Here is a 23,746-nt window from a genome sequence, read left to right as displayed (position 1 = left end):
GATCAATGAGAGTTCAATATCCATGTTTTTCGTGGAGCCAATAACACGTCCAATACCTTTCTATAGATTGTTCCTATGTCCGTAAGGGGGAGGGAGCGACAGTACCAGATAACGCTGATATACACAGAAAAGGCCACTATGGACTCCTAGTATGCAGCAGGAGTGCAAAGACTTAGACCCAACACTGATAATTCATTCATCCTATGGATATTTTTAAAGGGGTGTTCAAACGCCAGATTTATTATTTACCAATTTGTGACGCATGTTTTGTATAAGTTATCGATGGGGGTGTGAAACCTGGTCCTCCCGTCAATCTGCTCTTCCTATAGACAGGCATTGGATGCAGCATCATTATGTATATGGATTCATAGGACAACCCTCTATCTATTAGGATACATGATATGAGCTCATCCCTGGAAACCCAAACCAACCCCCCCCTCACTTAGATCACATAACAATGTAATATACCAAGTAAAATGAGACCATTTAATTTCCATATATGATCCGGTCATACATTAGAGATAAAAAAGGAAATACAAGATCAGGTTACTGAATATCACTGCAACAATGAGCTTCTTTTCTCATGGGTATGGACAGTGTGGGCTTTATCACCACCACATTACATGAAGTATATTTGACACATGGTCCATTCACAGCGGGCAGATCAGCTCTGGGTAGCACACGGTGCCAAGCTACTAATCATTAAGATAGACTTCCATGATACAGGAAAGTGTCATTACCGGATGCCACATCAGGGGGGCGCTTTATTTTGGGAGAAGACTGTGTGACATGAGCCATGAGGACAATGTAAGACGCTTGTGATGAGTTGCTCCTCCCTATACAATACACAGCATGGATAGCGGGCAACTATCAGCCTCAAAATACCCGCTCAAATTCTGATTGGTTCGTGGCAGGGTTCCTTCCCTGATTGGCTGGTTGTTGCGGCATGTGACCGCCTCTTCTGCGGGGAGGAGCCAAATATTCAAACATGGATTGGTTGTGAGTGGACAGCATGTTCTTCAGGTCAGAGGGCATGGGGTCAGACCAGAAGAAATCGTGGTTGAGAGCATCGTCACTGTCGATTCTCTGTGCCGGGTCCAAGACGAGTAACTTGTCTATCAGGTCTAGAGCGTACGCGTCCTTCACATAAGCCTTTAACCTTTCTTTTACTTTCCTCTTTTGTCCTTTCGGTAGTTCAAGCTTTTGGTAGAGTTCATACTTATCCACATTTGGCCAAACCTGAAGAAGAAGAAAAAAAAAAAAAAAAGGGCACATGATTAGAGCTTCAGGAAGTGGATCCATCCTTGTATCGGACTTACCCCTTCAACGGATTTAATATTGATGGCCTATACCCGTGGTGGCGAACCTATGGCACGGGTGCCAGTGGTGGCACTGCGAGCCCTTTCTGTGGGCACCCAGGCCTTCACCCCAACACAGAGTTCGCCAGCTAGGACTCAAGGCTTTCTCCTGTGATACAATACAGCCCAGGATGCGCCAAGCTCAGCGCTATTTTAAAGCGACACCTCCTTGGCTGTCAGGACTACAGGAGGAGCGAGAAGGTGTGGACAGAGATGGATCATCATTGGAGCTCCTGCTCTGGGTCCCCTGATTCTTCCTCTTCAGGGGACCCTAGAAGGAAGCTATAATCCAGACTTCTCCATCATCTTTCTATTGTATTGGTGTCCTCAGGAAGCCAATACGATTGATACAGCTGGGATCACTAGGTTGCTGCATAAATTGTCATCTTGGCACTTTGAGACATAAAAGTAGGTTTTGGTTGTAGATTGGGCACTCTGTCTCTAAAAGGTTCCCCATCACTGTCCTATACTATGGATAGATCATCAAATATTGACAGGGGGGGGGGGGGGGGGGGAGCCCCTCAATGCTGCAGTTTCACAGGCTGCTGCCTGTCTCTACACACAGCGCAATACACCCTCACACTTTCTAATACAATTTCACTTCAGAAGAGAAAGTTTAATACACAGTAGGGGGGGGATGGCTCCTGCACAGTGTAATAGCCGGTAAAGCTACAGTATAGAACCCCTAAAGGCTCATGAACATGGAGCCCAGGGATAACAAATAAGAAGATTACCATAGTCCTGGATCTATGAGTAAGTGTCCCTGGGTTATCATGATGGTAGATTTTTGATCTATGTAATATGAACCATGTGTTGCCTGTATTTCCCGGAATGAACATTGGGTAGGCACTCAAGTCATAAATGATGCTATGAGTCACTGCCTGTCCCTGTGGACAGGCTTTCAGCACAGTATAATAGTCCCTTAGAAAAGAAGTGACTCACAGCTTCATAGATGACTACAATGAAGAGAATCTGGACCACAGAGCATCTTGCAGTCCTTAAATTATGACCAACATATGGACATTATTTAACACACTGAATATGTGCCTATGAAAGTGGCCTAAATAAGTGTTTCTGACCCTTTAGGAGATCCAAACTGAGCATTGAGGCATTACATTTCCTACAACCACTTACCTCGGGTGTAATAGAGCCACACAACTGGCTGATGAGGGTCAGCTGATGCTGCTCTGTATTGCCCTGCATGATTGGGCTCCTGGTCCACATTTCTGCCATGATGCATCCAGCACCCCACAAGTCAATGGGAGGCCCATAAATCCGTTCACCTGGGGGAAAGATAAAATACATTTAGAATAGAATTTGAAACATTTGGGGACTGGAAACTCCACATCCAAATGCAGTGGGCAAAGACCTGGGAATAGATTTGTGCAATGGTCTCTGAGCCCTGCTGACCCGTGCACAGCAAGATGCAGCTCTCCATTTAACCCAAAAACCTCTATATACCTCTATAGGTACCACAAAATAAAGAGCCAGTCTACTAGACGGCAAGCCAGGGCTTTACCTAGCAGCAGCTCCGGGGGTCTGTACCACAGCGTGACCACTCGATTGGTGTATCTGTTTGGCTGGCTGTTTTTGGCGAGGCTGAATGCCCTGGCTAATCCAAAATCGGCAAGTTTTAGGACCCCGTCTCTGGTGATGAGCACATTTGCAGCTTTCATGTCTCTGTGAAGAATCTATAAAATAAAAAAAGAAGAAAAATAACATTAGTAAATCAACATAGAATCAGTTCCTCCCAGCACCGTCCGAGATCAGCAGCTCATAAACAGATTGGAACAGGAAGTAGGCAGCGCCATTCTCTGTATAGTGGCTGAATCAAGTAATTACAACTCATATCCATTTGAATAGGGGTAACATGGTTGACCCCCTACATAGAAATGTACTAGAACTATACAATCATGTCATATTACATAGATGGGTTCACCTTGTTCCTGTGGATGTAGTAGAGGCCATTGAGGAGCATCTGCATCACCTTCTTGATCTCGGCGAGTGTGAACTTGACGTGTGTGTTGCTCAGCAGCCCCGCTAGGTCGTGCTCACAGAAATCAAACACCAAGAAGATGCTTCCTTTGTATCTATTATACTGGTTCGCTGTGGGAGAAACTAGGTGGGCAAGAGAGTCTCGGAAAGGTTCTGACACTCACAGCAGAAGCATATACATAAAGCAATATAGAGTGTACCCGGCGCCTACACACATGGCAGAGGGGGCTGGTGCCAGCAACGGGCAGAGTTCATTACAATACTGGCTAATGGCTGTGACAGGCGGCGGATACACTAATAAAATGCAAAACTAAACAAGACCAAGGTGTTTTTATTATGGGACCGATAAATACATATAATGTTTATTTATGTTCCTTTCAATACAACCGATTATTCCATCAATTCACTAGACAGAAGTGCAGCCACCATATACTATGTGGCAGCCATGTACGGGTCCAGGGACCGGCGCGGCTTTGTTAATAACTGCCCTTTTGACTTTGGTCTTGATTAGATTTGTTACTACTGTAAACCCTTTCAGTGCCAGAAACTAAGGAATGAAAGGTACAGACTCCACATTAGTTCTATTACTGAGAAAGCGATAGGCAGGCAGCAGTATTAGTCATATGTAACCATGCAGGAAACACTAATAACCACCCAAAGAGTTTAACCCACATGCAGAAGATTTAGGGGGTTTACTGTACTGGCTCCGGCTGCAGAGCAGAGCATGGACCAAAGTCTGCAACGGCTGCACAATGTTGAAGGTAAAGTATTATCTTAAAAATTGTGTGCTCACTGGCTGGCACGGGTGGACAGGATTTACACCAAGAGCCGTGAATGGATTGGTTGTACATAGGTTTTAAAGGATTCATATCCTTAAATGGATTGTACCAAGCCTGATTGCTATAACAATATGCCCAACTCCTAGGACCTTCACCGATTCGGAGAATGTAGCCACAATAATCAGGGGAACGGTGGTCCAAGAGCACGTGTCCTGCCGCTCCATTCAATACTATGCGGGTGTCAGAAATAAGGAATACCTGAAAACATAGTTTGCCAGTTTTCAACACTCACACACAGTGATGAATGGGAAGACACAGGCACAGTCTTCTGCTCTACTTAATTAATGAGAATAAGACCCCAGTTCTCCGGATTCCTGAGGGACCATTTCCCGTTATAGGGGGGGGTACAAGTCGTTATCACCTTATCCTGTCTAAAGGGGATAACAATTCAACTTGTAACAAGACCTATAAAGTTTTAGCAAATAAATGATGTTTGTATAATAAAAAGTCAGACAATGCCATAGTCTTTGCGGTGTCAATATTCCTCATGGCTTTCTAGATCTCTGCTTGCTGTCAATCATTGCTTTTTTGGGGGGGGGGGGGACTGGATAAAAACCAGTCAATGATCCTGGTTATATACAACAGAGCTGTGACCAACAAGCCATATACTCCTGTGCTCATCACATCAACATGGACAGTTGTCCATAACAAGTAACTGACAGCAAGAAGAGATCGAGAAAGCCATGAGGATTTAATACACAGTATAGACTATGACAATGTATGGCCTTTTATCATCCAAACATGTAATTGATAAAATTGGTAAACCACTTTAAATCTCCATTTTCTAGCCCAGAAATGATGAGTTATTAGCGCACACAGCAGCATACCACAGTCTCATGGTATAATAAGGGGGATGTAAGAAATATATACACAACTAAAAAGATTTTCCAGGACTGCCTTATATTTTCAATATACGAATATACAGAGCAATTAAATGCTTCCCCATTCCTGGCATGGCAGAAACTGCCGCGGTTCGTGTATCACATGACTTGCGAACCAACGCATACTCGGCATCGCAATTTCAGATATGTCAGGACATCCCTCATATCAGCTGGGGGTCATCTAATAGTAATCAAACAAGTCTGGTCACCATTAGGGAGGACAGAAGATTAAACAGTCATATATGCTCCTTACTAGAAGGGCTGGCAGTCCTGGGTAAAATCCCTTTAATTGCCGGCACTGAACAGGGTGTATATAATTGTCAGCTAGTGACCATGCTCACCAGTCACCTTACTGCCAAGCACTACAAACATGCAGACATCCGGGGCACCACACGTTGGCATGCACAGAATATTCTGTACCTTTTGTTCTGCAGATCTCTATGAGGTTCACTACATTTTCATGTTTCAGGAGCTGGAGAATTTTTATTTCACGTAGGGCGGTGATGGGGAACTGTGAAGAAAAGAGAAGAGAAATGGTTAGACCCTTTTTCAGGAACTCACATGGTCCTCGGAGCTGTGGTCGGTCCGTGAAATCAGCCCAGTGCACAGTCCAGGATTCACTGACTGACATGATCGTGTGCAGCCAGCACATCATTATTAGAGCAACTGATAATGTAACGGTTTTCGAAACCACTGAGGCTGCATCCAGACGTTCTGCTTGTATTGAGTCTAGAAATGTAATCCAACTGGAAATGGGAGGGGCTTGACCCAATTGCATTTGCATACCTACTGAAACTTTAGGGAGAACCACGTGTTTCATGTAAATGATACAAAACATGCGGTGCCCCTTACTGCTGAACATCATGTGATCATGCCAAGCCAACATTCCGGTTGGATCACGTTTCAAAGCACAATACAGCCAGGACACGTGAATGCAGCCTTTAAGTTGATGACATTTGTATATGTCTTACATTCCAGATCAGTGAGGAAGAGTATGGCACCTTGATCAGCTGTATACCGTAGCTTCTCATAGTGTGGACAGAGCCTCTAACATCTGATCCGATCTGCTATATACGACCCACTTACCCCTTCTTTCTCATTTTCCATCAGCACTTTCTTCAGTGCCACTTTCTTCCCCGTCTGTCGATGTTTAGCCTTAAACACCTCTCTAAAGAGAAAAGACACCAGAAGCAGCAGATTAGAGAGACTCCTGCAAATCTCTTTATTTGGAATAACACATGTTATGAGATTCTTAGATTGTAAGAATAATAGAACATCTATGTTGAGACTAGTAAATAGTGAAGTCCAAAGCAGTGCAGTGTATATCACAAGACTGTAGTGCAAACTAGTGATTCTCTCCATGGTCTTTGTTCTATAGGTAACGTTTTGGCTCAGGTGTGAGCTTTTCTCAGGCTTAAAACATTACATATGAAATGAAGAGCAAAGAAATAACCACTACCTTGTGTTTGGAGCCCTTTTGTTATGTATGGAGCGGGATATCTTTTCTGTCTTTCAGTGTACACCAGTATTCCCCATCTATTGCACATCTACTTGTACATTTTGCAACTTGTGTATATCTAATATAGAGATGTGTATTCTGTATTTCTAAAACATCTGCCTCCGATACAGACACCGATTCTGTGTGATCTCCAAATCTACACACCGTTTCCAACAAAAGGGGTTTCACTCTGGATTAATATTTCTTACCTCCTCAGTAATGGATTTTTGGATCTTTATCAATGCACAATGTGCCGAAACTAGTGCAGTCTGTACTATGTGCAGTTTGCCTGTGGATTGGGCAGAGTGTGGCAGATTGCGCTCAACTGGCGCATTTTCTTCATGAATCTGGCGCCCCCTGCACTGCTCGGAAAGTGGGCAGCATTTTTTTGGTGCACTTTGTTTATGCTGCAGAATTGTGACGCACGGCAGTAATAAATGTGGCGCAATCTCTGACAAAGCAGTAACCCCCCCCCCCCTTAAAGGGGTGGTCCAATTGAAATGATTTCTGTAACGAACAATTATACTATTTTGCAATATACTTTCTGTATCAATTCCTCATGGTTTTTTAGGTCTATGCTTGCTGTTCTTCTATAGAAAGTTTCTATCTTTACTTCCAGTGATGGGCACGCAGGTGCACAAGCATGGCTTTGATTATTCTCTGTGATACTAACAGTTCAAGACCAGATTTCTATAGTAAATATAAAAGCTTTCTATAGAAGGGCAGCAATCAGAGATCTAGAACATTGTGGGAAATTGATGGGGAAAGTATACTTGAAAATTTTATAACTTTTCTTTACACCAACAGTATCAATTATTTGCTGAAAGTGGACAAATCCTTTAAGGTGAAGGTTTTTGTCTGTCTTGTCGGACACAAAACAGGTGCAAACACTTCATAAATACTTGTGCAGTTTACACAAAATTTTCAGTGCAAAGTCAGACAGAAAACTAACACTTTAATAAATGTCGCCCAATATATGTCCACAGCAGAAACAGGTTTTTCTATAAAAGTGGATCTCCGGGTTGCCCAGACAAGTCAAATGGGGATAACCTGCTGTCCATTATACCCCAAATGAAAGAAGCGTCAGACCGGACATGACTGCTGCCGCTCCGTTCTTTGCGTGTGACACTGAAGAAAGACCTCTGTGTCATAGTGATGAAAAGAGCAGCAGGTGCATGTGCGACCACCCATCAGCAAGTTACCCCCTTTAACCCTTTGCAGGACAGAGTGGATGTGCAGCCGTTACCCTGTGACTGATGATGCAGAAATCTAATTTTGAGCCATTTTTTGCATCTTTGACAGAGATACAGCATCTTACTACAGTTTAAGGTCTATCACCAATAGATAGTCAATGGCAGCCAATCCCAGGGCAGCTTAAAGGAAATTACACCACCTATGTATATGAAAGCGTACAGCTGATTGGCGGATAGATTCTTCACCCTCCACTATGAACCCAGGCCCCGTTTCTTACCCGAACGTCCCCTGACCGATCTTGGCCAGCCGCTCGTACTTGGAGACCTCATCGCAGAAAGGAAACTCCAGCGAGTCGTAGTTCTTCGCCATGGCCGAGACTGCGGAGGACGCGGGAGGAGGCTCAGACCCGGACGGGGCGCGACTATCCGATTCCGGGCACAGGCCGCCGACCCCCGGCCTCTCCCGGTGCTGAGCTGAGGAGTTCAGGCTGGAGGCCTACACACGCCACACAAAGGAGCCGAAATAAGGAGCCTGTACGGCGGCGAGGTATACGGGCCAGCACCGTGCGCTATCCGGGCCCAGTAACACGACCTACACCCGTGACAGAAGGAACCAGAACGTGTGGAATGGATCGAAGCGGAAAAAGGGCACCAAAGGAAGGGCGGAAGTCTCACCAGAAGAGGCGGGGCTGCTTCTAAAGGTGACGTCACACAAAGGATGCGTGTGAGATACAATGATGAGAACTAGCCAATAGGAGCGCTGCCGTTCATGTCCCAATAACCAATAACAATTCAACTTTCATTTCGCCGCATGCTGGGAAATAAATAAAAGCTAAGCTATGATTGGTTGCTTTGGCCAATATGGTCCTATGTAATCAAAATCATTTTTTGTTATGTGTTTTTGTCATTCTATATGTCACTTACACTTCACAGTTTATTTTAGATTTTTTTTTTTTTTGAAAATCATCATTTTTTTTTTTTTACTGTAACTGGGGCATCCATAGGTACAATAGTAATATGGGTATTGTATGGCACTGTAATGTGTGCACTGCCTGGCAGTAATAATGAAGGACTGGTTAGGGGGTTTTATCTGTACACTGTATTGCAGTATGATTTATAGGTAGTGTTTCTGGTCTGATTTTCACAATGTTGATTGGATACAATATGGCGGTAGTAATTCAGTGTTGTATGGCGGTCTAATATTACTATATTATGGCTGTTAAGGTACTGTGAGGAGGCGGGTTTATACAATGGTGCACCTATACTCTCTGCTGCCTGCGGCAAGCTAAAGGATGGCGCCCCTCGCTGCCTCATCCAGGACTAATGTATGAGGTTATTATTTTAGTAATTTGGTTCTCCATGTAGTTTCTCACACCCATACTCACATCATGTGTGAAGAAACACTATTTTTAAGTGTCAGGTCTTGTTTTGTAGCAAGTCCCTGCGGGCCTGATGCTTTCTCCCAACTTACTACAAGTGGTGCTTCTGCCTGAGGCAAGAGGCTCAACTTGCCTCATGGCTGGTGCACCCCTGGGTTTATATATAATTTACTTGCAAACTCTCTCTCTCTCTCTAATGTGTTGTCCACATAAGTAATGTGGCCACTAGAGGTCATTATACTATTGCTAGGAGTAGGGCAGTGATGGCAAACCTTTTAGAGACCGAGTGCCCAAACTACAACAAAGACCCGCTTATTTATCACAAAGTGCCAACACAGAAATTTAATTTGTGATTTATACTCCCTTCTCTGTCACAGTTTTCATTGATACCAGCACTCTGAGGACACCAATAAAGCAGAAAATAGTCCCAGGTAGTCCTGTCACTTTAAAATAGCTCTGTTCACAGCAAGTCCTGGGCTGTCTGGGACTGCAGGAAGATACCTGGAGTCATCTCTGGTGATGGCCTGAGTGCCCACAGAAAGGGCTCTGGGTGCCACCTCTGGCACCAGTGCCATAGGTTAGCCATCACTGGAGTAGGGGGTCAGTGAACGCAGAAGATATTGCTTTAATTACACAAAGAAGTTGTAAAGTAGACATAAGTATAAAGGATGAATCCACGTCTCAGCTGCTGTATACCTTCTTTAAGGAAAGAAGCAACTCAGAGTCAGACGGTCCGACTGATTCGGACTCAGCGTGGGATTTAATATTCAAATTGTGTCGGAACCAATGCACTTACATGCACCCGGAAGAAGAAGGTGAACTCCAGCGGGCCCAAGTGGGGAAGCGACACATGCAGGAAATTGGGCGCACAATTTTAATGAATTGCGACACAATGCACTTTGGGTGAACTCCATTGGCCGGGTTAGCTGGGGTCCTCCTGGGTTCAAATCCACCCAGGTCAACATCTGCAAAGAGATTGTATGTTCTCTCCGTGTTTAAGTGGGTTTCCTCCGGGTCCTCCGGTTTCCTCCCACACTCCAAAACAAACTGGTAGGTTGTTTAGATTGTGAGCCCCATTGGGGACAGGGAACAATTTGGCAAACTCTGTGCAGCATTGCGTAATCTGTGTGCGCTATATAAATAAAGGAATTATTATTATTAAATGTGCCTCATTAAGTCATTATTATTATTACATATGGCGGGAGTATGTGATCACTGTATGGTGGTCATATTTACGGCACTATTATATAGACACTGCTTGTAGTAGTGTTCTTACTGTGCAAAGTCATGTATGAAAACCTCTGAGCAAGATTAATATAGTGACTATCATTCTGCGACTTTTTTACAGGGAACAGAAGAGGAAACAGTTGGCGGAATCGTTGATCTCAGAACATCAGCTGAGAACTCCGAATAGATGGAAGGACGGGGATATTCTGTGTTTTACGTGTCAGTCATAAACTATAAGGAAACCATAGGAATATCAATTACACATTCTGTTTTTGCAACACAACAGTTCTGTAAAATCGTGGTAAGGTTCTTTTCAGGGAGAATATGTCCAAAAATGTATGATAACATTATGGGGCACATTTACTAAGGGTCCGCAGAACACATTTCTGTTGGGTTTCCCGAATTTTCCCGTTTTGCACCACATTTAACTGGGGTTTTTGGCACACGCGATCAGATTTTGGCACATCGGCGCCGGCTTTCACAGGGGCGGGCCTGCCCGACGGATTCGGACAACGCGCGGGATTTAACAACGAATATTGTGTCGCAAGACATGCACTCTCATACAACGGGAAGAAGGTGAACTCCGGCCGACCTGAGCGGGGAAGCGACACATGCAGGATCTCGGGCGCACGATCTTGGTGAATCGCGCTGGACTTCATCTTCGTCGGACAGTCCGGATCGGGGATCACGAGAGAACCGGGTAAGTAAATATGCCCCATTATGTATGGCAGTTTTATTGGTCAATGTCCTATTTGGGCACCATTTGGTACTATTATATAGAGTGTATTGTGGATACTGTAAAATGGAATTTTTGGTATTATTTTTGGCAGTGTCATATGGTTACTGTTTGGTAGCAGTGTTCAACACTGTATGGTACTATTGTTATATAGTCATATTTAGGCAGAGTGGTGCACTTTTATGTAAACATGTTGTGGAAATGTCATTTAGACCCTGTATAGTGCCATTTCCTAACACAATGGGGCACATTTACTTACAAAGTCACTAGAGTCACTAAAGTGCATTGTCTGTCTATAATGCTGCGGGCAGCGATTCACTAAGAACGTGCACCAGAAATCATGAATGTGTCGCTTCCCTGCACTGGCCAGACAGAGTTCACCATCTTTTTTGTGGTGCACCTATAACATAGGGCGTGCAACACAATTTGAAAGCTAAATGCGGAGCTCAGTCCACGCCATAATTCGTGCCGCATGGAAGCCCAGACACTTCTTAAATACCTGTGCAAGTTCTCCAATATGGTGCTTTGTTTGATTCAGTATTGCACTACTGTAGTATTATTTCTAATACATTATAGCACTATTATATAGAAACTTTGTAGTGACTTCTTATTGACTTTGATGGAGGCTTTGTATGACAGAATCGCAGTATGGTGGTATTATTTAAATGTAGTATGGTGTTTTTTGAAGTAATGGCAGAATTAATGTACATTTTTCTCACTAGGATCACTAGATTTGCTGCTCTGTGACAGACCATTCTCAGCCCCTGATGGTTGTCATCTATATTCGGCTTTAGTCAGCCTGTCACCTCACTTCTCTTATGTTCAAGACCTCACAGGAAACCCGTCAAAAAGCGGAAGTGAAGATGTGCACCAAGCGCTGGGTATAGAAGTGACAACAAGTAGGCATCATATACCGTATTACACTATGGATAGTATAGCATGCAGGGCACTGGTATATTGAGAAGTTCTACAAGACCCCCAACAAGGAGGAGGGGACTCCTACCATCAAAGGAATTTTACTACTAGATAACCATCTTTCTTAGAATAATCCTCCTCCTTATATCACAACCCACCTTGTGGTTAAAGTGCTCTACACTAAACCGCAGAGCACCCGGCCTGATAGTAGTATGATGAGTAGAGAAGTGTAGTGACTGACTACAGGGACAGATGGGGCCACACGTGCTGAGGGACGTGTGCAACTAGTGGAACGGATATAAGAAGCTGAAGCATCTTCTTCTCTGCAAAGTTGGAGACATGGGTGACAATGCAAAGAAACCGAGCTCCAAAAAATTTAGTAAGTATCAAGCTGTATCCTGATAGGGGGCTCTCCTCTGTAAGACTGTAGCACTTTGTGTCCCTCCCCATGATAAATTTATACTGGGTCACCAACTTTAACGTATTATTTATAGTACTGGACTCTTTGTATGGGGAAATGACACCTTATAGGTTGCTGAAGAAAATTTGCACCTGAAATCCGAAAGTTTTACTTTATTTTTCTGTATTAAAATTCTTTATTATAGTTATGATTGTACAGATTGCTATAAGACCTATATAGACCATTACTCTTCTATAGAGCCACTATATTTATATATACTTCCACGTAGTGACAAATAGATTGTTACACACAGCTCTATAGTCAAATATCCATGTACTATAACCATATATAACATAGTATATACTTTTTTATACTGATATATGGGGTATCATTAGATATAGTAATGTATGGAGAATATATATATACAGTATTTATACACAGTCTAGTAAATTAAGGAATCCATAGGTATCCCCGTTATAGGATGTCGACAGAGATTATTCAGGTAGGTCAATCCTTATAGATATATTTGTGATATATCTAGTTAAATATAAGATCCATCCACAATCTTATATTTGTGGGAACACCCTAATCTCTCCCGTTGATGGTTGCAAGGATTGTCTGGCAGCTTATTGTTTCCCCCCAAGAATTATATAACTAAATGCATAACTGTAGCACTGCGTAGGAGAAATGTAGTAATGGGAAATGTCAGATCTTCCCCTGCACTTCTGGTAGTAGTGTTATTACTGTGTGTGTTATGTACGATGGAGCAAGATCAATATATTGACTATCATTTTGCAACTGTTCTACGGGGAAACAGATGAGAAAGAAAACATTGTGCAGAATTTCCATCTTCAGCATCAGGGAAGGTCAGCTGAGAAATAGAAGTAGATGTAAGGAGGAGGATATTCAGTGTTTTACATATCAGTCATTGTGGGACTTTTACATACCGTAAAATATAAAGGAAGCACATTAATAACATAATACATCACATATTCTCTGTTTTACCCGTAGCTTCTCTGAGAATTGTGGTTTAAATATAAGGGAACCACATTTACAGTAATTCCCTATATGTAATTATGTAAAAGTTGGTTCTTCTAAGATACATTTGCTCCAAAAGGCCGGTGGTGTTATTGCACTAAAGATACAATTTACTAGTCCGTCCGGATGATGTAACCTGCTGTGATGATGTGGTCATCCGCTGGGTCACGAGAGTCCACTTTCATATTTATTGCTCAGTGTTCCCTCTGACATAGTTTAGGCTCTTGCTGTATCATAACGTTGTGTATCATGATATGAAGCTAATAATGATGACTACGTTTTGCACTTCTGTATTTACACATAATTGTTGGAAAATGTGAAAATTTAAAAAGCAGATCCCATAACACCAATTTCTTTTCAGAAAATGTTTACAATGCTTTCATCCATCCCAGCCCCCATATTTCCCTTCCTGACGGAGCGCTAAGTGCATTGATTTCCTTCTAACAAATATTTAAACCTGGACGTTCTGCAGCGTCATGAGGAGTGAAATCTAAGTAACGGGGCAGGACGAGGCAGGATGTCTGGGTTTGTCTAATCAATTCCTACATGAAACCACCAGCAAACCCTGGTGTCCACTAGGCCCCTGTGATTACCCCTGTAATGCCTTTTGTTGTTGTGTTGTTTGCCTTTATTGTAGAAATATTGAGATCTCTAGAGCTTCTGGTGTCTGGGCATCTTCTTCGTTGAGACATGTGACAGGGTTGGTCATTCAAGCTCTACACCATGGTGTCCAGACGTACTGTAATCACCAAAAAGCCATGTAGACTGACATTTAGTAAAGTGACATGGACTGGTGACAACATTGGAGGTCACGTGGAGGGTCCGGGAGTAGATAACCTCTAAATAAGGACCCTAGGTGATAATCTAGCTGTAAACACGTTTATACTTGTAACATGCTTTAAATCTCCAAATTTGTCAGCCTTCTGACTATTTCTCTACATGACACTTTAGTATCAGGCTATGGCGTATCTAGACATGTCTTGGTCACCTGCTACTAACTACTCCAAAGGTAGTGACCTGATGTCCTCCTGTGAAAACCAGATCCCCATACAAGGAAAAAACTGTAAAAACCAGGAGGCAATGGAGATGGTGCTTTAAGGATTAACCAAAACCCCCAAATCCATGGCACAGTGGGTCCTCACAATCTTGTTCCACTATAGACCTATTGGCCGAGTTGTGTAAAAACAAAGAGAGGAGATCCTGCTGCACCATAGCCATTAAGTGACCAGCTTGAGTAATAGTGCCTTCCTACAACTCTCCTTATGTACTGTATTTTTCAGACTATAATTATATATTTTCTCAGAAATCAAAGGTGCGCCTTATGGTCCAGTGCGCCTTATATATGAACCGTACTGACAGACAACAGCTGCCCTGAACTGTGCACAGGTCTGCCACCTGCTGGTCATTCATCAGGTGCGGTTTATAATCCGGTGCGCCTTGTATATGAACCAAGGCGTCTTAGCGGGCATTTATTGAAGGTGCGCCTTATAATCTGGTGCGCCTTATAGTCTGAAAAATACGGTAGTTCTGCAGCAGCTGACATTGGAGCAGATTACTTGCTTTTAGTGTCACTTTGATACCATGAGTTTATCTCTAGGATTTACATAGCTTTCGTTGAGAAGATGGGAACAGGATATTGGCCATAATTAAAAATTTCCCACTTGAAAACAATTTATCCTGCTCATAAGTATCCAGTCATGAGACTTCAGCATGTGACCAGGAACACAGACAGCGATAGAGCAGTCAGAGAAGATTTAAGCTCGTCTTAAGCTAGCATGACCAACTCATGCCCAATTGAATATGGCTGGTAAATCTATGTACCCAGATTTACACATTATTGAAGGCATCTTTAAAACTGTATGTGGCTGGTAAAACCATATTTGTCCCTGTGATCTTTAAAGCTAAACTAGTGGTTTTGGGTGTTCATTTGGGTTCCCACTTCTTCTGAAGTGAGAAGATACATGGTTTCTCAGTTCCCACACCCAAGAAATGACCAATATCTAGCTTCCCCATTTCTGTAACTTCTACTGTAACTTAGTGAAATAATGTCCACTATGTCATCTGTCAGATTTCAAGACATTACCACAGATTTCACTTTGTTTATTAAAAATATTGTCCAAAGCAACCAATCATGGTTCAGCATTCATTTCTGAAGCCTCTCATGAAAAATAGAAGCTGCGTTGTGATTGGTTGCTATGGTAAACTGGACAAATGAGGCCTAGTTATCTATGAAGCCTTTCGGAGTCAAACCAAGAATGCACATTTTCAGAACACAATTTTCTTCACATGGTATAATAAAACTCTGTTGGTTCCTATAACAATGTATTTAAATCCCTGCCTGTTGCTAACACTTTTCATAACCGTGGACATTTTTTGTGGCATTTTCACTAGAGTATTTTTGGCCACAAATGTTACAGCCCTAAGGAGGGCATTAAATAAAATGAGGTAAACAAAAACTATTAAGAGTCTTGCTTTATGGTGTTTATATGGCGCTAGTGTCTTTTTTTTGTGACATTATTTTAAATAAGATTTTTTTTTATTTCTTAAAAAAAGCTATCTGCCCGCCACAGCAGCCGGACCATCTAAAGCTGCCATATTGTAAATGAATGCTGAATGTAATTGCTGTTTTCATAGCTCAGCCGCCTTGAGTACATGCTCTGAAGCATGTTATCTTTGTTGGGGGTTAATCACCTAATTGTCTCTGATTGCCCGCCTCGCCCCCTGTAATCATATTACCCTCTGTATAACACTGATGGCCTATCAATGTCCTCTTCTTTCTTGGAGAGGCCTTTTGTTTTGGGTGCGGTGTCAACTAAATTCCCAGCACCAATTTGTCATTTAACTGACTGTAAACATATGTAAATGACACGACACCCTTATCCCGGGGATATGCAAATGCTAATCACTGGGTGTCTGCAAGCCGAGCGCCCCTTATTACCATACCGTGATTTCATTCATACGTATTATTTACTAAACATGGCGTCTCGCCCACTTTGTAACGCCCAGTCACTAACTACACATACACTTACATTTATATTGCAAAAACGTACATAAGATATTCCAAAATGAAGTGTTTTTCCTTAGGATTTCCTGAGAGTGAATGTGCGTCTCTCTTTTGTCATCGCCACTGAGTAATTGTCTGGCAACGGAGCAGCGTAGGATTTGACAACAGGAAAGACACTCAATTTTGCCAACTTTTATTAGAAATAGCATTTTCACCAGAGAATAGTAATCGTTTGGCTCTGTTACTTAGCTGGATCTGCTACTAGGAAAGATGGGAAACCATGAATATGATTGCGTTCGCAATCACTAGGGCAGGCACCACATATCCACAGATTGATTTAATCAATTCTGTTCAATAGAGCTGAGGTGCAATACCAGACATAACCTGTGAAAAGATGTGGTGCTGTCTGTTAATTAAGCCATGTTCTTCTTAGGCCCCTTACACACTAGCAAGTGCGATGTGTCCAATTCGGATCATGCTTACAGTGTGTGCTAGCTGGAACTTTCGCACCAACGCTGAGCAACCAGAACTGAACCTAGTATGTTACAATTATAAAATATACAGTTCCGACTTAAACACAAATTCAACTTAAGAACAAAACTAGAGAACCTACAGAATCTTGTATGTAACCCGGAGACTGCCTGTACATTGCAAACTGACCCGAATGCTAAATAAGTGAATATCTAGATAAAGAACAACCATCAGTTAGTTATATCTCCTTTATCTGCACCACCCAGTCTCAGCTCTTCACGCCTTCAGGCAGTGAAATTTTAATTGGACTTTCCGAGGTCACTTTAAGGTTGACCAGGTCGAACAGGTTACAGTCATATTGATCTGGCTTCACGCTCAGTGACTGTGAATATACACACAACCAGGATCTAATGTGTTGATTTGGAAGTTTCTGTGGTCCAGAGACCCCATCACCATAAATTCTGGCTTCCTGGTGTTCTCTTTACTAGCAATAGGTCATAATATCACTCACGGGTCGGTCACGGGCCTTGGTGAAAACTGCATATTGGATTCTTTTTTCTATAAAGTGTTTGGCTTGTAGAACAGATTGTACTAGCTAGTAGATATAATAGCAAGTAGTGGTGAGTAGTAATAATGATACTCAACGCTAATAGCAATGCAGGTGCATGCCTCCATGCTGCCCTAATCACGTATATATGTGTCTCATCAGATCGAAACGCGTCGGATTGTTTCTATAGACTGGAGAGTTAGCTGTAGATTGTGCTGAGAGGCAGCTAAGTGTAATGAGTGGGTGCTTTTGTATCCAAAAATTTGGCACCTACCTGTCTAGCCTCCAAGTTTACTTATCTCAAGTTGTCCCAAAGAGCAGAGGACTTGAGCATCTCTAATTAGGATGGAGGGACATTTTGGTGCATGTCACAGGTCTTGTTTTTAATATTTTATATATTTTATATATATTATAAATTTTAATATATCTAATAAAGGTTATGTTTCAGCCTAATACTTACCTCTCCTTACCTTAGCCAGTGGATACCTTGGAGAGGCGAACATCACGTTTACCCCTAAAACAGTGAATAATGAGTAGTAATAATAATCCGAATCAGGCTTTCATATAAATCCAAAGCACATAATAATGATTCTAATTGATTGTAGGATGCTGTGCTGAAGCATCATGGGACTGACAGCAGAGCACAAAGAATGAGAGATCTATATCTATATATTTTTTTTATATGTCACAGAGGCATTATCACAGATAATTTTTTCTTGATGACGGGGGATTACAATGTTTTTTCTATATTTAACCAATCACATGAAATTAAAGGAGGCACCGCCTTATGTGGCCCTTTAAACAAGACAAACTTAAGTTATGTAAAATTAAGAGTACAAGTGAATACAAAACTTTTGTAACATATCTTATCCGAGAAAATTTTTTTCCTCATCTGCAACCTACAGAATGGATATTCACAGTGAAATATCCAACTTTGTCTTGCTAGAGAAATACACACTGGGCTTAGAGATTAACATATTAGTCGATGGAGAGGGGATGGCTGAGTAGAAGCTGAGTAAGAAAAGAGACTCAAGCTAAGGCACAGGTTTGCTGGAAATGAATTCATGGTCCGTCTGGACTCCTCCTTGCTCCCCGAGATGAATGAGGCAGGTGGCCGTTCTACTTCATTCTACTTCATTCATCTCTATGGAGCTGCCAAAAAAAAAAAAAAGTCAACTCTATTGATTGACTACTATTGATTGACTCTTGTAGTGTCTTTTCCATAAAGACGATTCCTGTATACTTACATTAGTGTTTTAGAGTTACGAGCAGCAGCATTCACCTCCTCATAAAAATCATATAAATTCATATAGTGGAGTTATGACCGGATCTATCAAGTCAACATCGTCTGATGGCATGGCGCGCCAAGAGTTTCTTAGTCCCCACACCCAATAGTCCACAGGAAATTCAGATCAGACACTGAGCTAAGTGCCTCTAAACCCAATCTCTATCAATCAATCAATTTCCCCATTTATCAATCATAAGGATCAGATTATACATGCAGGTCTATAGATATAGGTCAGACGATCCAGCCTGTGAATATCGAGGTCAGGAGACCATGCAAGGATGTATTGTAGGGGGTGATGTCTGCATTAAGTCTCCAATACCTTCTGATAACTCTGTACTCTTCTGTTACTGAAACTATTTTTGGATAAAAGCTCCGAAATTTGTTTCTATATTTAGGAACTTTTTTTTTTTGCAGTTGTACATAAAGTGAAGTTACACTTCTCCTTTACTGTCCCAGTTCTTTTTGTAGGGATCTTTCACATTGAAGATCTTTATTCTAAAATATTACTGTAATATTTGTATGTTTTTTTTCCTTTGCAGAGTTATTTAAATTGCACATGTTCAGTAGTTTGAGCAATCTGCCCCGCGCTTTTCGCAAAAGAGACTCCCAGAGTTCAGTGGCAAGTAGCAATGCCAGCTTGGACAATGTGTTTGAGAAGACACAAGATGACCTCACCTCCATACCAAAGAGCCCTTCCTATGCTCGGTCAAGTGACATGTACAGTCACATGGGAACAATGCCCAGAATCAGCAAAAAGTTTGCAAAATCCAAGAAAGAGAAAAATAAAGGACATCCAACCACCATGGCATCGCACTCAACAAGTGACCTACTGGATGAAGACGCCAATGAGATTATCGTGGTTCCCTCACTAAAGACACAAATGAAGGCTAAAATAAACCAAGCGCAAGATCTCATTGAAGACCAGAAGGAAGATATCATAAAAGATGATGCCACTGCTCAACCAAATGACTCCAGTCAAGAGAGATTGGAGGTGGCACCAGATGTCCTTGACAAAGTAGAAAATCAAAAAATGCCTAAGAATAATGAATGGCTTCAAAACAAGGACATCAGTGATGATAGGTAAGAGGAGAGGTCTCCAAGTGTAAAAGTAGACATACAGACCTATATTACATTTGAGATGCACATGGCAGGGCATATCTCCATACCTCATAGATGCAGACGTTTTTAGGTGAGGTAGGTCAGATGACCTGCTTTTAAGTCATAAATACTGTAGAAGGCGCAACCTATTTTGGTTGGTATGATGGCCTCCTGACCCCTGGTAGATGTTGGGCCCCCAAAATATTTATGGGTCCATGCGCTGAATTCTCATGGAGAACCTTGTATGAATTCCCAAATTATAATGCAGGGGCATAGCTATCCGCATGGTAAGCATTTTGGGCTGGTTGGTGGTTACCAGTTGTTTCAATGTGACTTGAGCTAAGGCAGCTAACCCTATCAATGCCCTAGAACAAAGGTTTTCTAGCATCAGCTATATTTAAGAAGATCTGTCTACAAACCACAGCACTGTTTTATACGCCCCTGGGGTGGAGTACACTGTAGCATAATAACCGCTGAGCTGATCTTTGAAGTCATTTTCTATGTCACAGTGATAAAAACTTACATATCTGCTCATCTTCACCCAATGTTACCACATCCTGAGACTCTTGCAGGAAGAGCATACACACATTGCACATCAATGCTAATTTATGGAAAATACAAACGGTTACATTAAGTCAATGCCAGTATGGTTCTCACATAGGTTGTAGCACAGTGTTCCAGGATACAACTTAGTAGTATGACAGATACACTGAGTTCTTATACTTTGTCATGAGTTGATAAAGAGCAGCTTAAAGGGAACCTACCACCACAAATCTACCTATAAAGGTAGATTGGGTGGTAGGTGGATCAATGGGACGTGAGGATAGTCCTTTTAAGTGCTAATCCTCACGTCCCCGCACTTTTTTGGTAACTTTTATTAAACTTATATGCAAATTTTGTTATGCGGCTACTGGGGCGTGGAGTAGTCACATCTGAGGTTACACGAGGCGGCCACTCCACGCCCCGGTAGCCTCTTTTCTCCTCCTACTCACAAACTTCGGTGCGCAGCTCCTCGTAGCTGCGCGCCCTCGTCCGACGATCCTGCCATCTGCGCATGCGCAGGACAGCAGGACCGAGCCTGCGCGGCCACTGCTCCGAAACCGCACAGGCGCGGGCCTGCTGTTCTGCGCATGCGCAGATGGCAGGATCGTCGGACGAGGGCTGCGCGCCGAAGGTTGTGAGGAGAAGAAAAGAGGCTACCAGGGCGTGGAGTAGCTGCCCGTGTAACCTCAGATGCGGCTTCTCCACGCCCCAGTAGCCGCATAACAAAATATGCATATAAGTTTAATAAAAGTTACCAAAAAAGTGCGGGGACTTGAGGATTAGCCCTAAAAAGGTCCACCTACCACCCGATCTACCTTTATAGGTAGATTTGTGGTGGTAGGTTCCCTTTAAAGTTGGCAAACATGGCCCAATATGATAGCACATATGGTCATCTTTATTCACGACTAGGTGGCTCGGAGTACTGACAATCCCTTTTAGTAACTAAAAGCTGTACAGAATATAAAAACACTGCCACGCGTGTCCAGTGGATGTCTCTGGTATTGCAATTCATCTCTGCTGAAGTGAATAGTGCTGAGCTGCAATACCACAAACTAGCTGTGGACAGTTGTTGTGCTGTTTTTGATTACCGCTTGTTCTGTAGCAACCACTTATAGCTCCTGGGCGCCGATGAAACAATTACTATGTGACATTTTCTAAAAATATAATTGTTATAGGTGGCATATAGTCCTCTGGGCCCTCCAAGGCACCTGGGTCCTACCGCCTCTCCATTTCCAGTAATTACACCTGATACCATTATCATAATGTAATAAAAACAGAAGAGTGAATCCATCAAAACAGATAAAAGTAATGTACATCATCAATGGTACGGATGTCTTTGAGATATAAGTGGGGATATAGTTATAACCGGGCAAAGGTAGCAGCTGCTACTAGGTACTGAAGCCTTAGGGGGGGCTCAAAGACTACTCTGCCGCATAGAGCAATACCAGAATCTAAATGGAAGAGGAAAGGTTTGGCCCCATCACAAGTTTTGCCTAGTATTTGAGGTCACAGCTAATTACTGGCCTAGTCAGGTAAGTGCCGTTTGTGCATGCATCACCGTTGAGGCCAGTGATTGGCACCAGGTCATTTATCAATGGGTCATCACTTCCTATCCATAAAGGACTGTGGGCACTAAAACTGTATAAATATGATAGTGGAATCCCATGGAGCATCTGGTCAGAATGTAAGGAATGTTTCCCGTCCTATATGTTTCTATGAACTCTCTCCTGTGGATTGTGGTGTAATATACTTCTAACGTCAAGTGCGTTATAAGGGGCCTCTTAAATGCCAAGCTGTAGCCTTGAACTACACATAGCACAATGGTCTCCATGACATCTGGGAAGGTCACACCACAACCTGCTGCGTCTGCGTCTCACTAATGGGGGTCGGATGGTTGCAGATCGTAGGTGGTAGACCTGTACACGGAAGCTTTCATAAAGCAGTGTCTGAGATATTGATTTACCTTTGTATCCTCCATCTTTGTTCTTAGTAGATGCCACATCGGAGGTAAATATACATTGTCACCTGTGTAGAATGAATAAACCTGACTGTAAAAATGTAAAATAAAGTTTTTTATTGTGTTTTTCGAAAACAAAAAACCCATAGAAAGTCCATTTGATATAATAGTGATCTGCGCTGTCAGCAATTCCTTACACATGGCAGATAAGTCATCCAAACCATTGATATTGGACAACCATCTCATATCCCTCAAGGCAGAAAAAGGATCAGGCATGTTGGATTTGAACATGTCTAATCCTTTTTATGCATCGGAGATAACCTATTAGTCACACAAGCAGTTAGTGAAGTTGTATGACCAATTTAAAGGGTTTTTTCAGTATGAGATAGGTGGGGGTCTAATTCGCAGCACCCCCCTTTATTCCTACATCAATCATCGGATTTTAAGAGACTGCAACATTTGGAAGAGTGCTGCAAACTCTTCACTGCTTTGAAAAGAATAACAGCACCATACATTGTATAGTGGCTAGGCTTGGTATTGCAGGTCAGACCTATTAATGTGATGACAAAAAGGTCATACACCAGAAAACATAACGTCACAAGTTTTAGACAAACAAAAGGTTTTTTTAAATAATTTTTTTAATAAATTACCTGAGAATTGAGAGTACACAGTCAGATGACTCCTATTTATAACATAAGTGATCCTGTTACAGATGGTAAATCATGAAAAAAATACATTAATAGTGTCCATGGCTAGGTCCGGTATTGCAGTTATTGTCATTCCATTTTTTTTCACTGGCTGCTTCGCAATACCAGATGCTGCCTATGGACAAGGGAGGCGCTAGTATACCTCCAAAACCACCATGTTCTTAATCCATCAGCCTGACAATAAAATGATCAGATCACTTTCTGGGTTAATTATAGAAGAAATGGTAATTGATCCTGACCCCAGGGCCGTCATGTCACTCATCACACAATGTGGATGAGGATTATTGATCTAGCCGTCTGCCATTATTTCATTAGGATGTACAAGTCATGTCTTGGTGCAGTGTGGCCAGACACAACAAGAAGCGGCTTATATAACTCAATGCTCAGGATCACGCACCCTTATGGGGAGATGTACTAATAATGTACCAGTCTACTGGCACGTGGGCTATTTACTTCAGGGCCACACCCCATTTTAACGAGGATACAAACTTTTTTTGGAAAGTCGATTAACTGTCTAAAAATGTTCTAAAACCTGAATTAAATGTGGCACATTTCCGGCACAAATTAAAGGAAACCTACCACTTGAAGTGGCAGGTTTCCGATGGCAATACCGGGCACCAGCTCAGGGTGAGCTGGTGCCGGAGCTTATTTTTGTTAGTGTTTTAAACCGCG

The 23,746-nt window shown here is 42.3% G+C and overlaps 2 protein-coding genes across 4 annotated transcripts in view; one reads left to right on the top strand and one right to left on the bottom strand.

The window, feature by feature from the left end:
• Positions 1–465: 465 nt before the first annotated feature.
• CDK9 (cyclin dependent kinase 9) lies at positions 466–22,388 on the bottom strand. 3 transcript variants are annotated; one of them, XM_072124153.1, is made up of 8 exons: positions 22,374–22,388; positions 17,942–17,995; positions 6,160–6,241; positions 5,494–5,584; positions 3,298–3,476; positions 2,878–3,049; positions 2,493–2,641; positions 466–1,239 (listed from the first exon to the last, which is right to left on the bottom strand). In XM_072124153.1, exons 3-8 carry the CDS (start codon positions 6,178–6,180, stop codon positions 877–879), a joined length of 975 nt encoding a protein of 324 aa, XP_071980254.1. In that variant the 5' UTR covers positions 6,181–6,241; positions 17,942–17,995; positions 22,374–22,388; the 3' UTR covers positions 466–876. The 3 variants fall into 3 exon arrangements, with proteins under 3 accessions (XP_071980254.1, XP_071980253.1, XP_071980252.1); XM_072124152.1 differs by lacking the exons at positions 17,942–17,995; positions 22,374–22,388 and adding an exon at positions 8,043–8,462 and having other exon boundaries at positions 3,298–3,464; XM_072124151.1 differs by lacking the exons at positions 17,942–17,995; positions 22,374–22,388 and adding an exon at positions 8,043–8,461.
• SH2D3C (SH2 domain containing 3C) overlaps positions 12,118–23,746 on the top strand; it is a 32,957-nt gene continuing 21,328 nt past the window's right edge. Inside the window, exons 1-2 of the mRNA XM_072124146.1 lie at positions 12,118–12,400; positions 19,309–19,849. Coding sequence (XP_071980247.1) covers positions 12,361–12,400; positions 19,309–19,849 — 581 coding nt within the window. The 5' untranslated portion in view covers positions 12,118–12,360. The remainder of the gene's footprint in view (positions 12,401–19,308; positions 19,850–23,746) is intronic.

Source organism: Engystomops pustulosus, chromosome 9, assembly GCF_040894005.1.
Source record: "Engystomops pustulosus chromosome 9, aEngPut4.maternal, whole genome shotgun sequence".
Taxonomy (NCBI): Eukaryota; Metazoa; Chordata; class Amphibia; order Anura; family Leptodactylidae; genus Engystomops; species Engystomops pustulosus.
Note: the sequence above shows the minus strand (reverse complement) of the source record. Positions and strands in the feature narration are given on the sequence as shown.

Excerpts from the sequence above, each read along its gene's own strand:
- CDK9 (XM_072124151.1), bottom strand. The coding sequence starts at position 8,134 with ATGGCGAAGAACTACGACTCGCTGGAGTTTCCTTTCTGCGATGAGGTC. Across the intron at positions 5,585-6,159 it reads TGGAAAATGAGAAAGAAGGG|TTCCCCATCACCGCCCTACG; the intron begins GTAAGTGGGTCG and ends TTTTCTTCACAG. Across the intron at positions 3,477-5,493 it reads AGAGATCTGCAGAACAAAAG|TTTCTCCCACAGCGAACCAG; the intron begins GTACAGAATATT and ends TTGCCCACCTAG.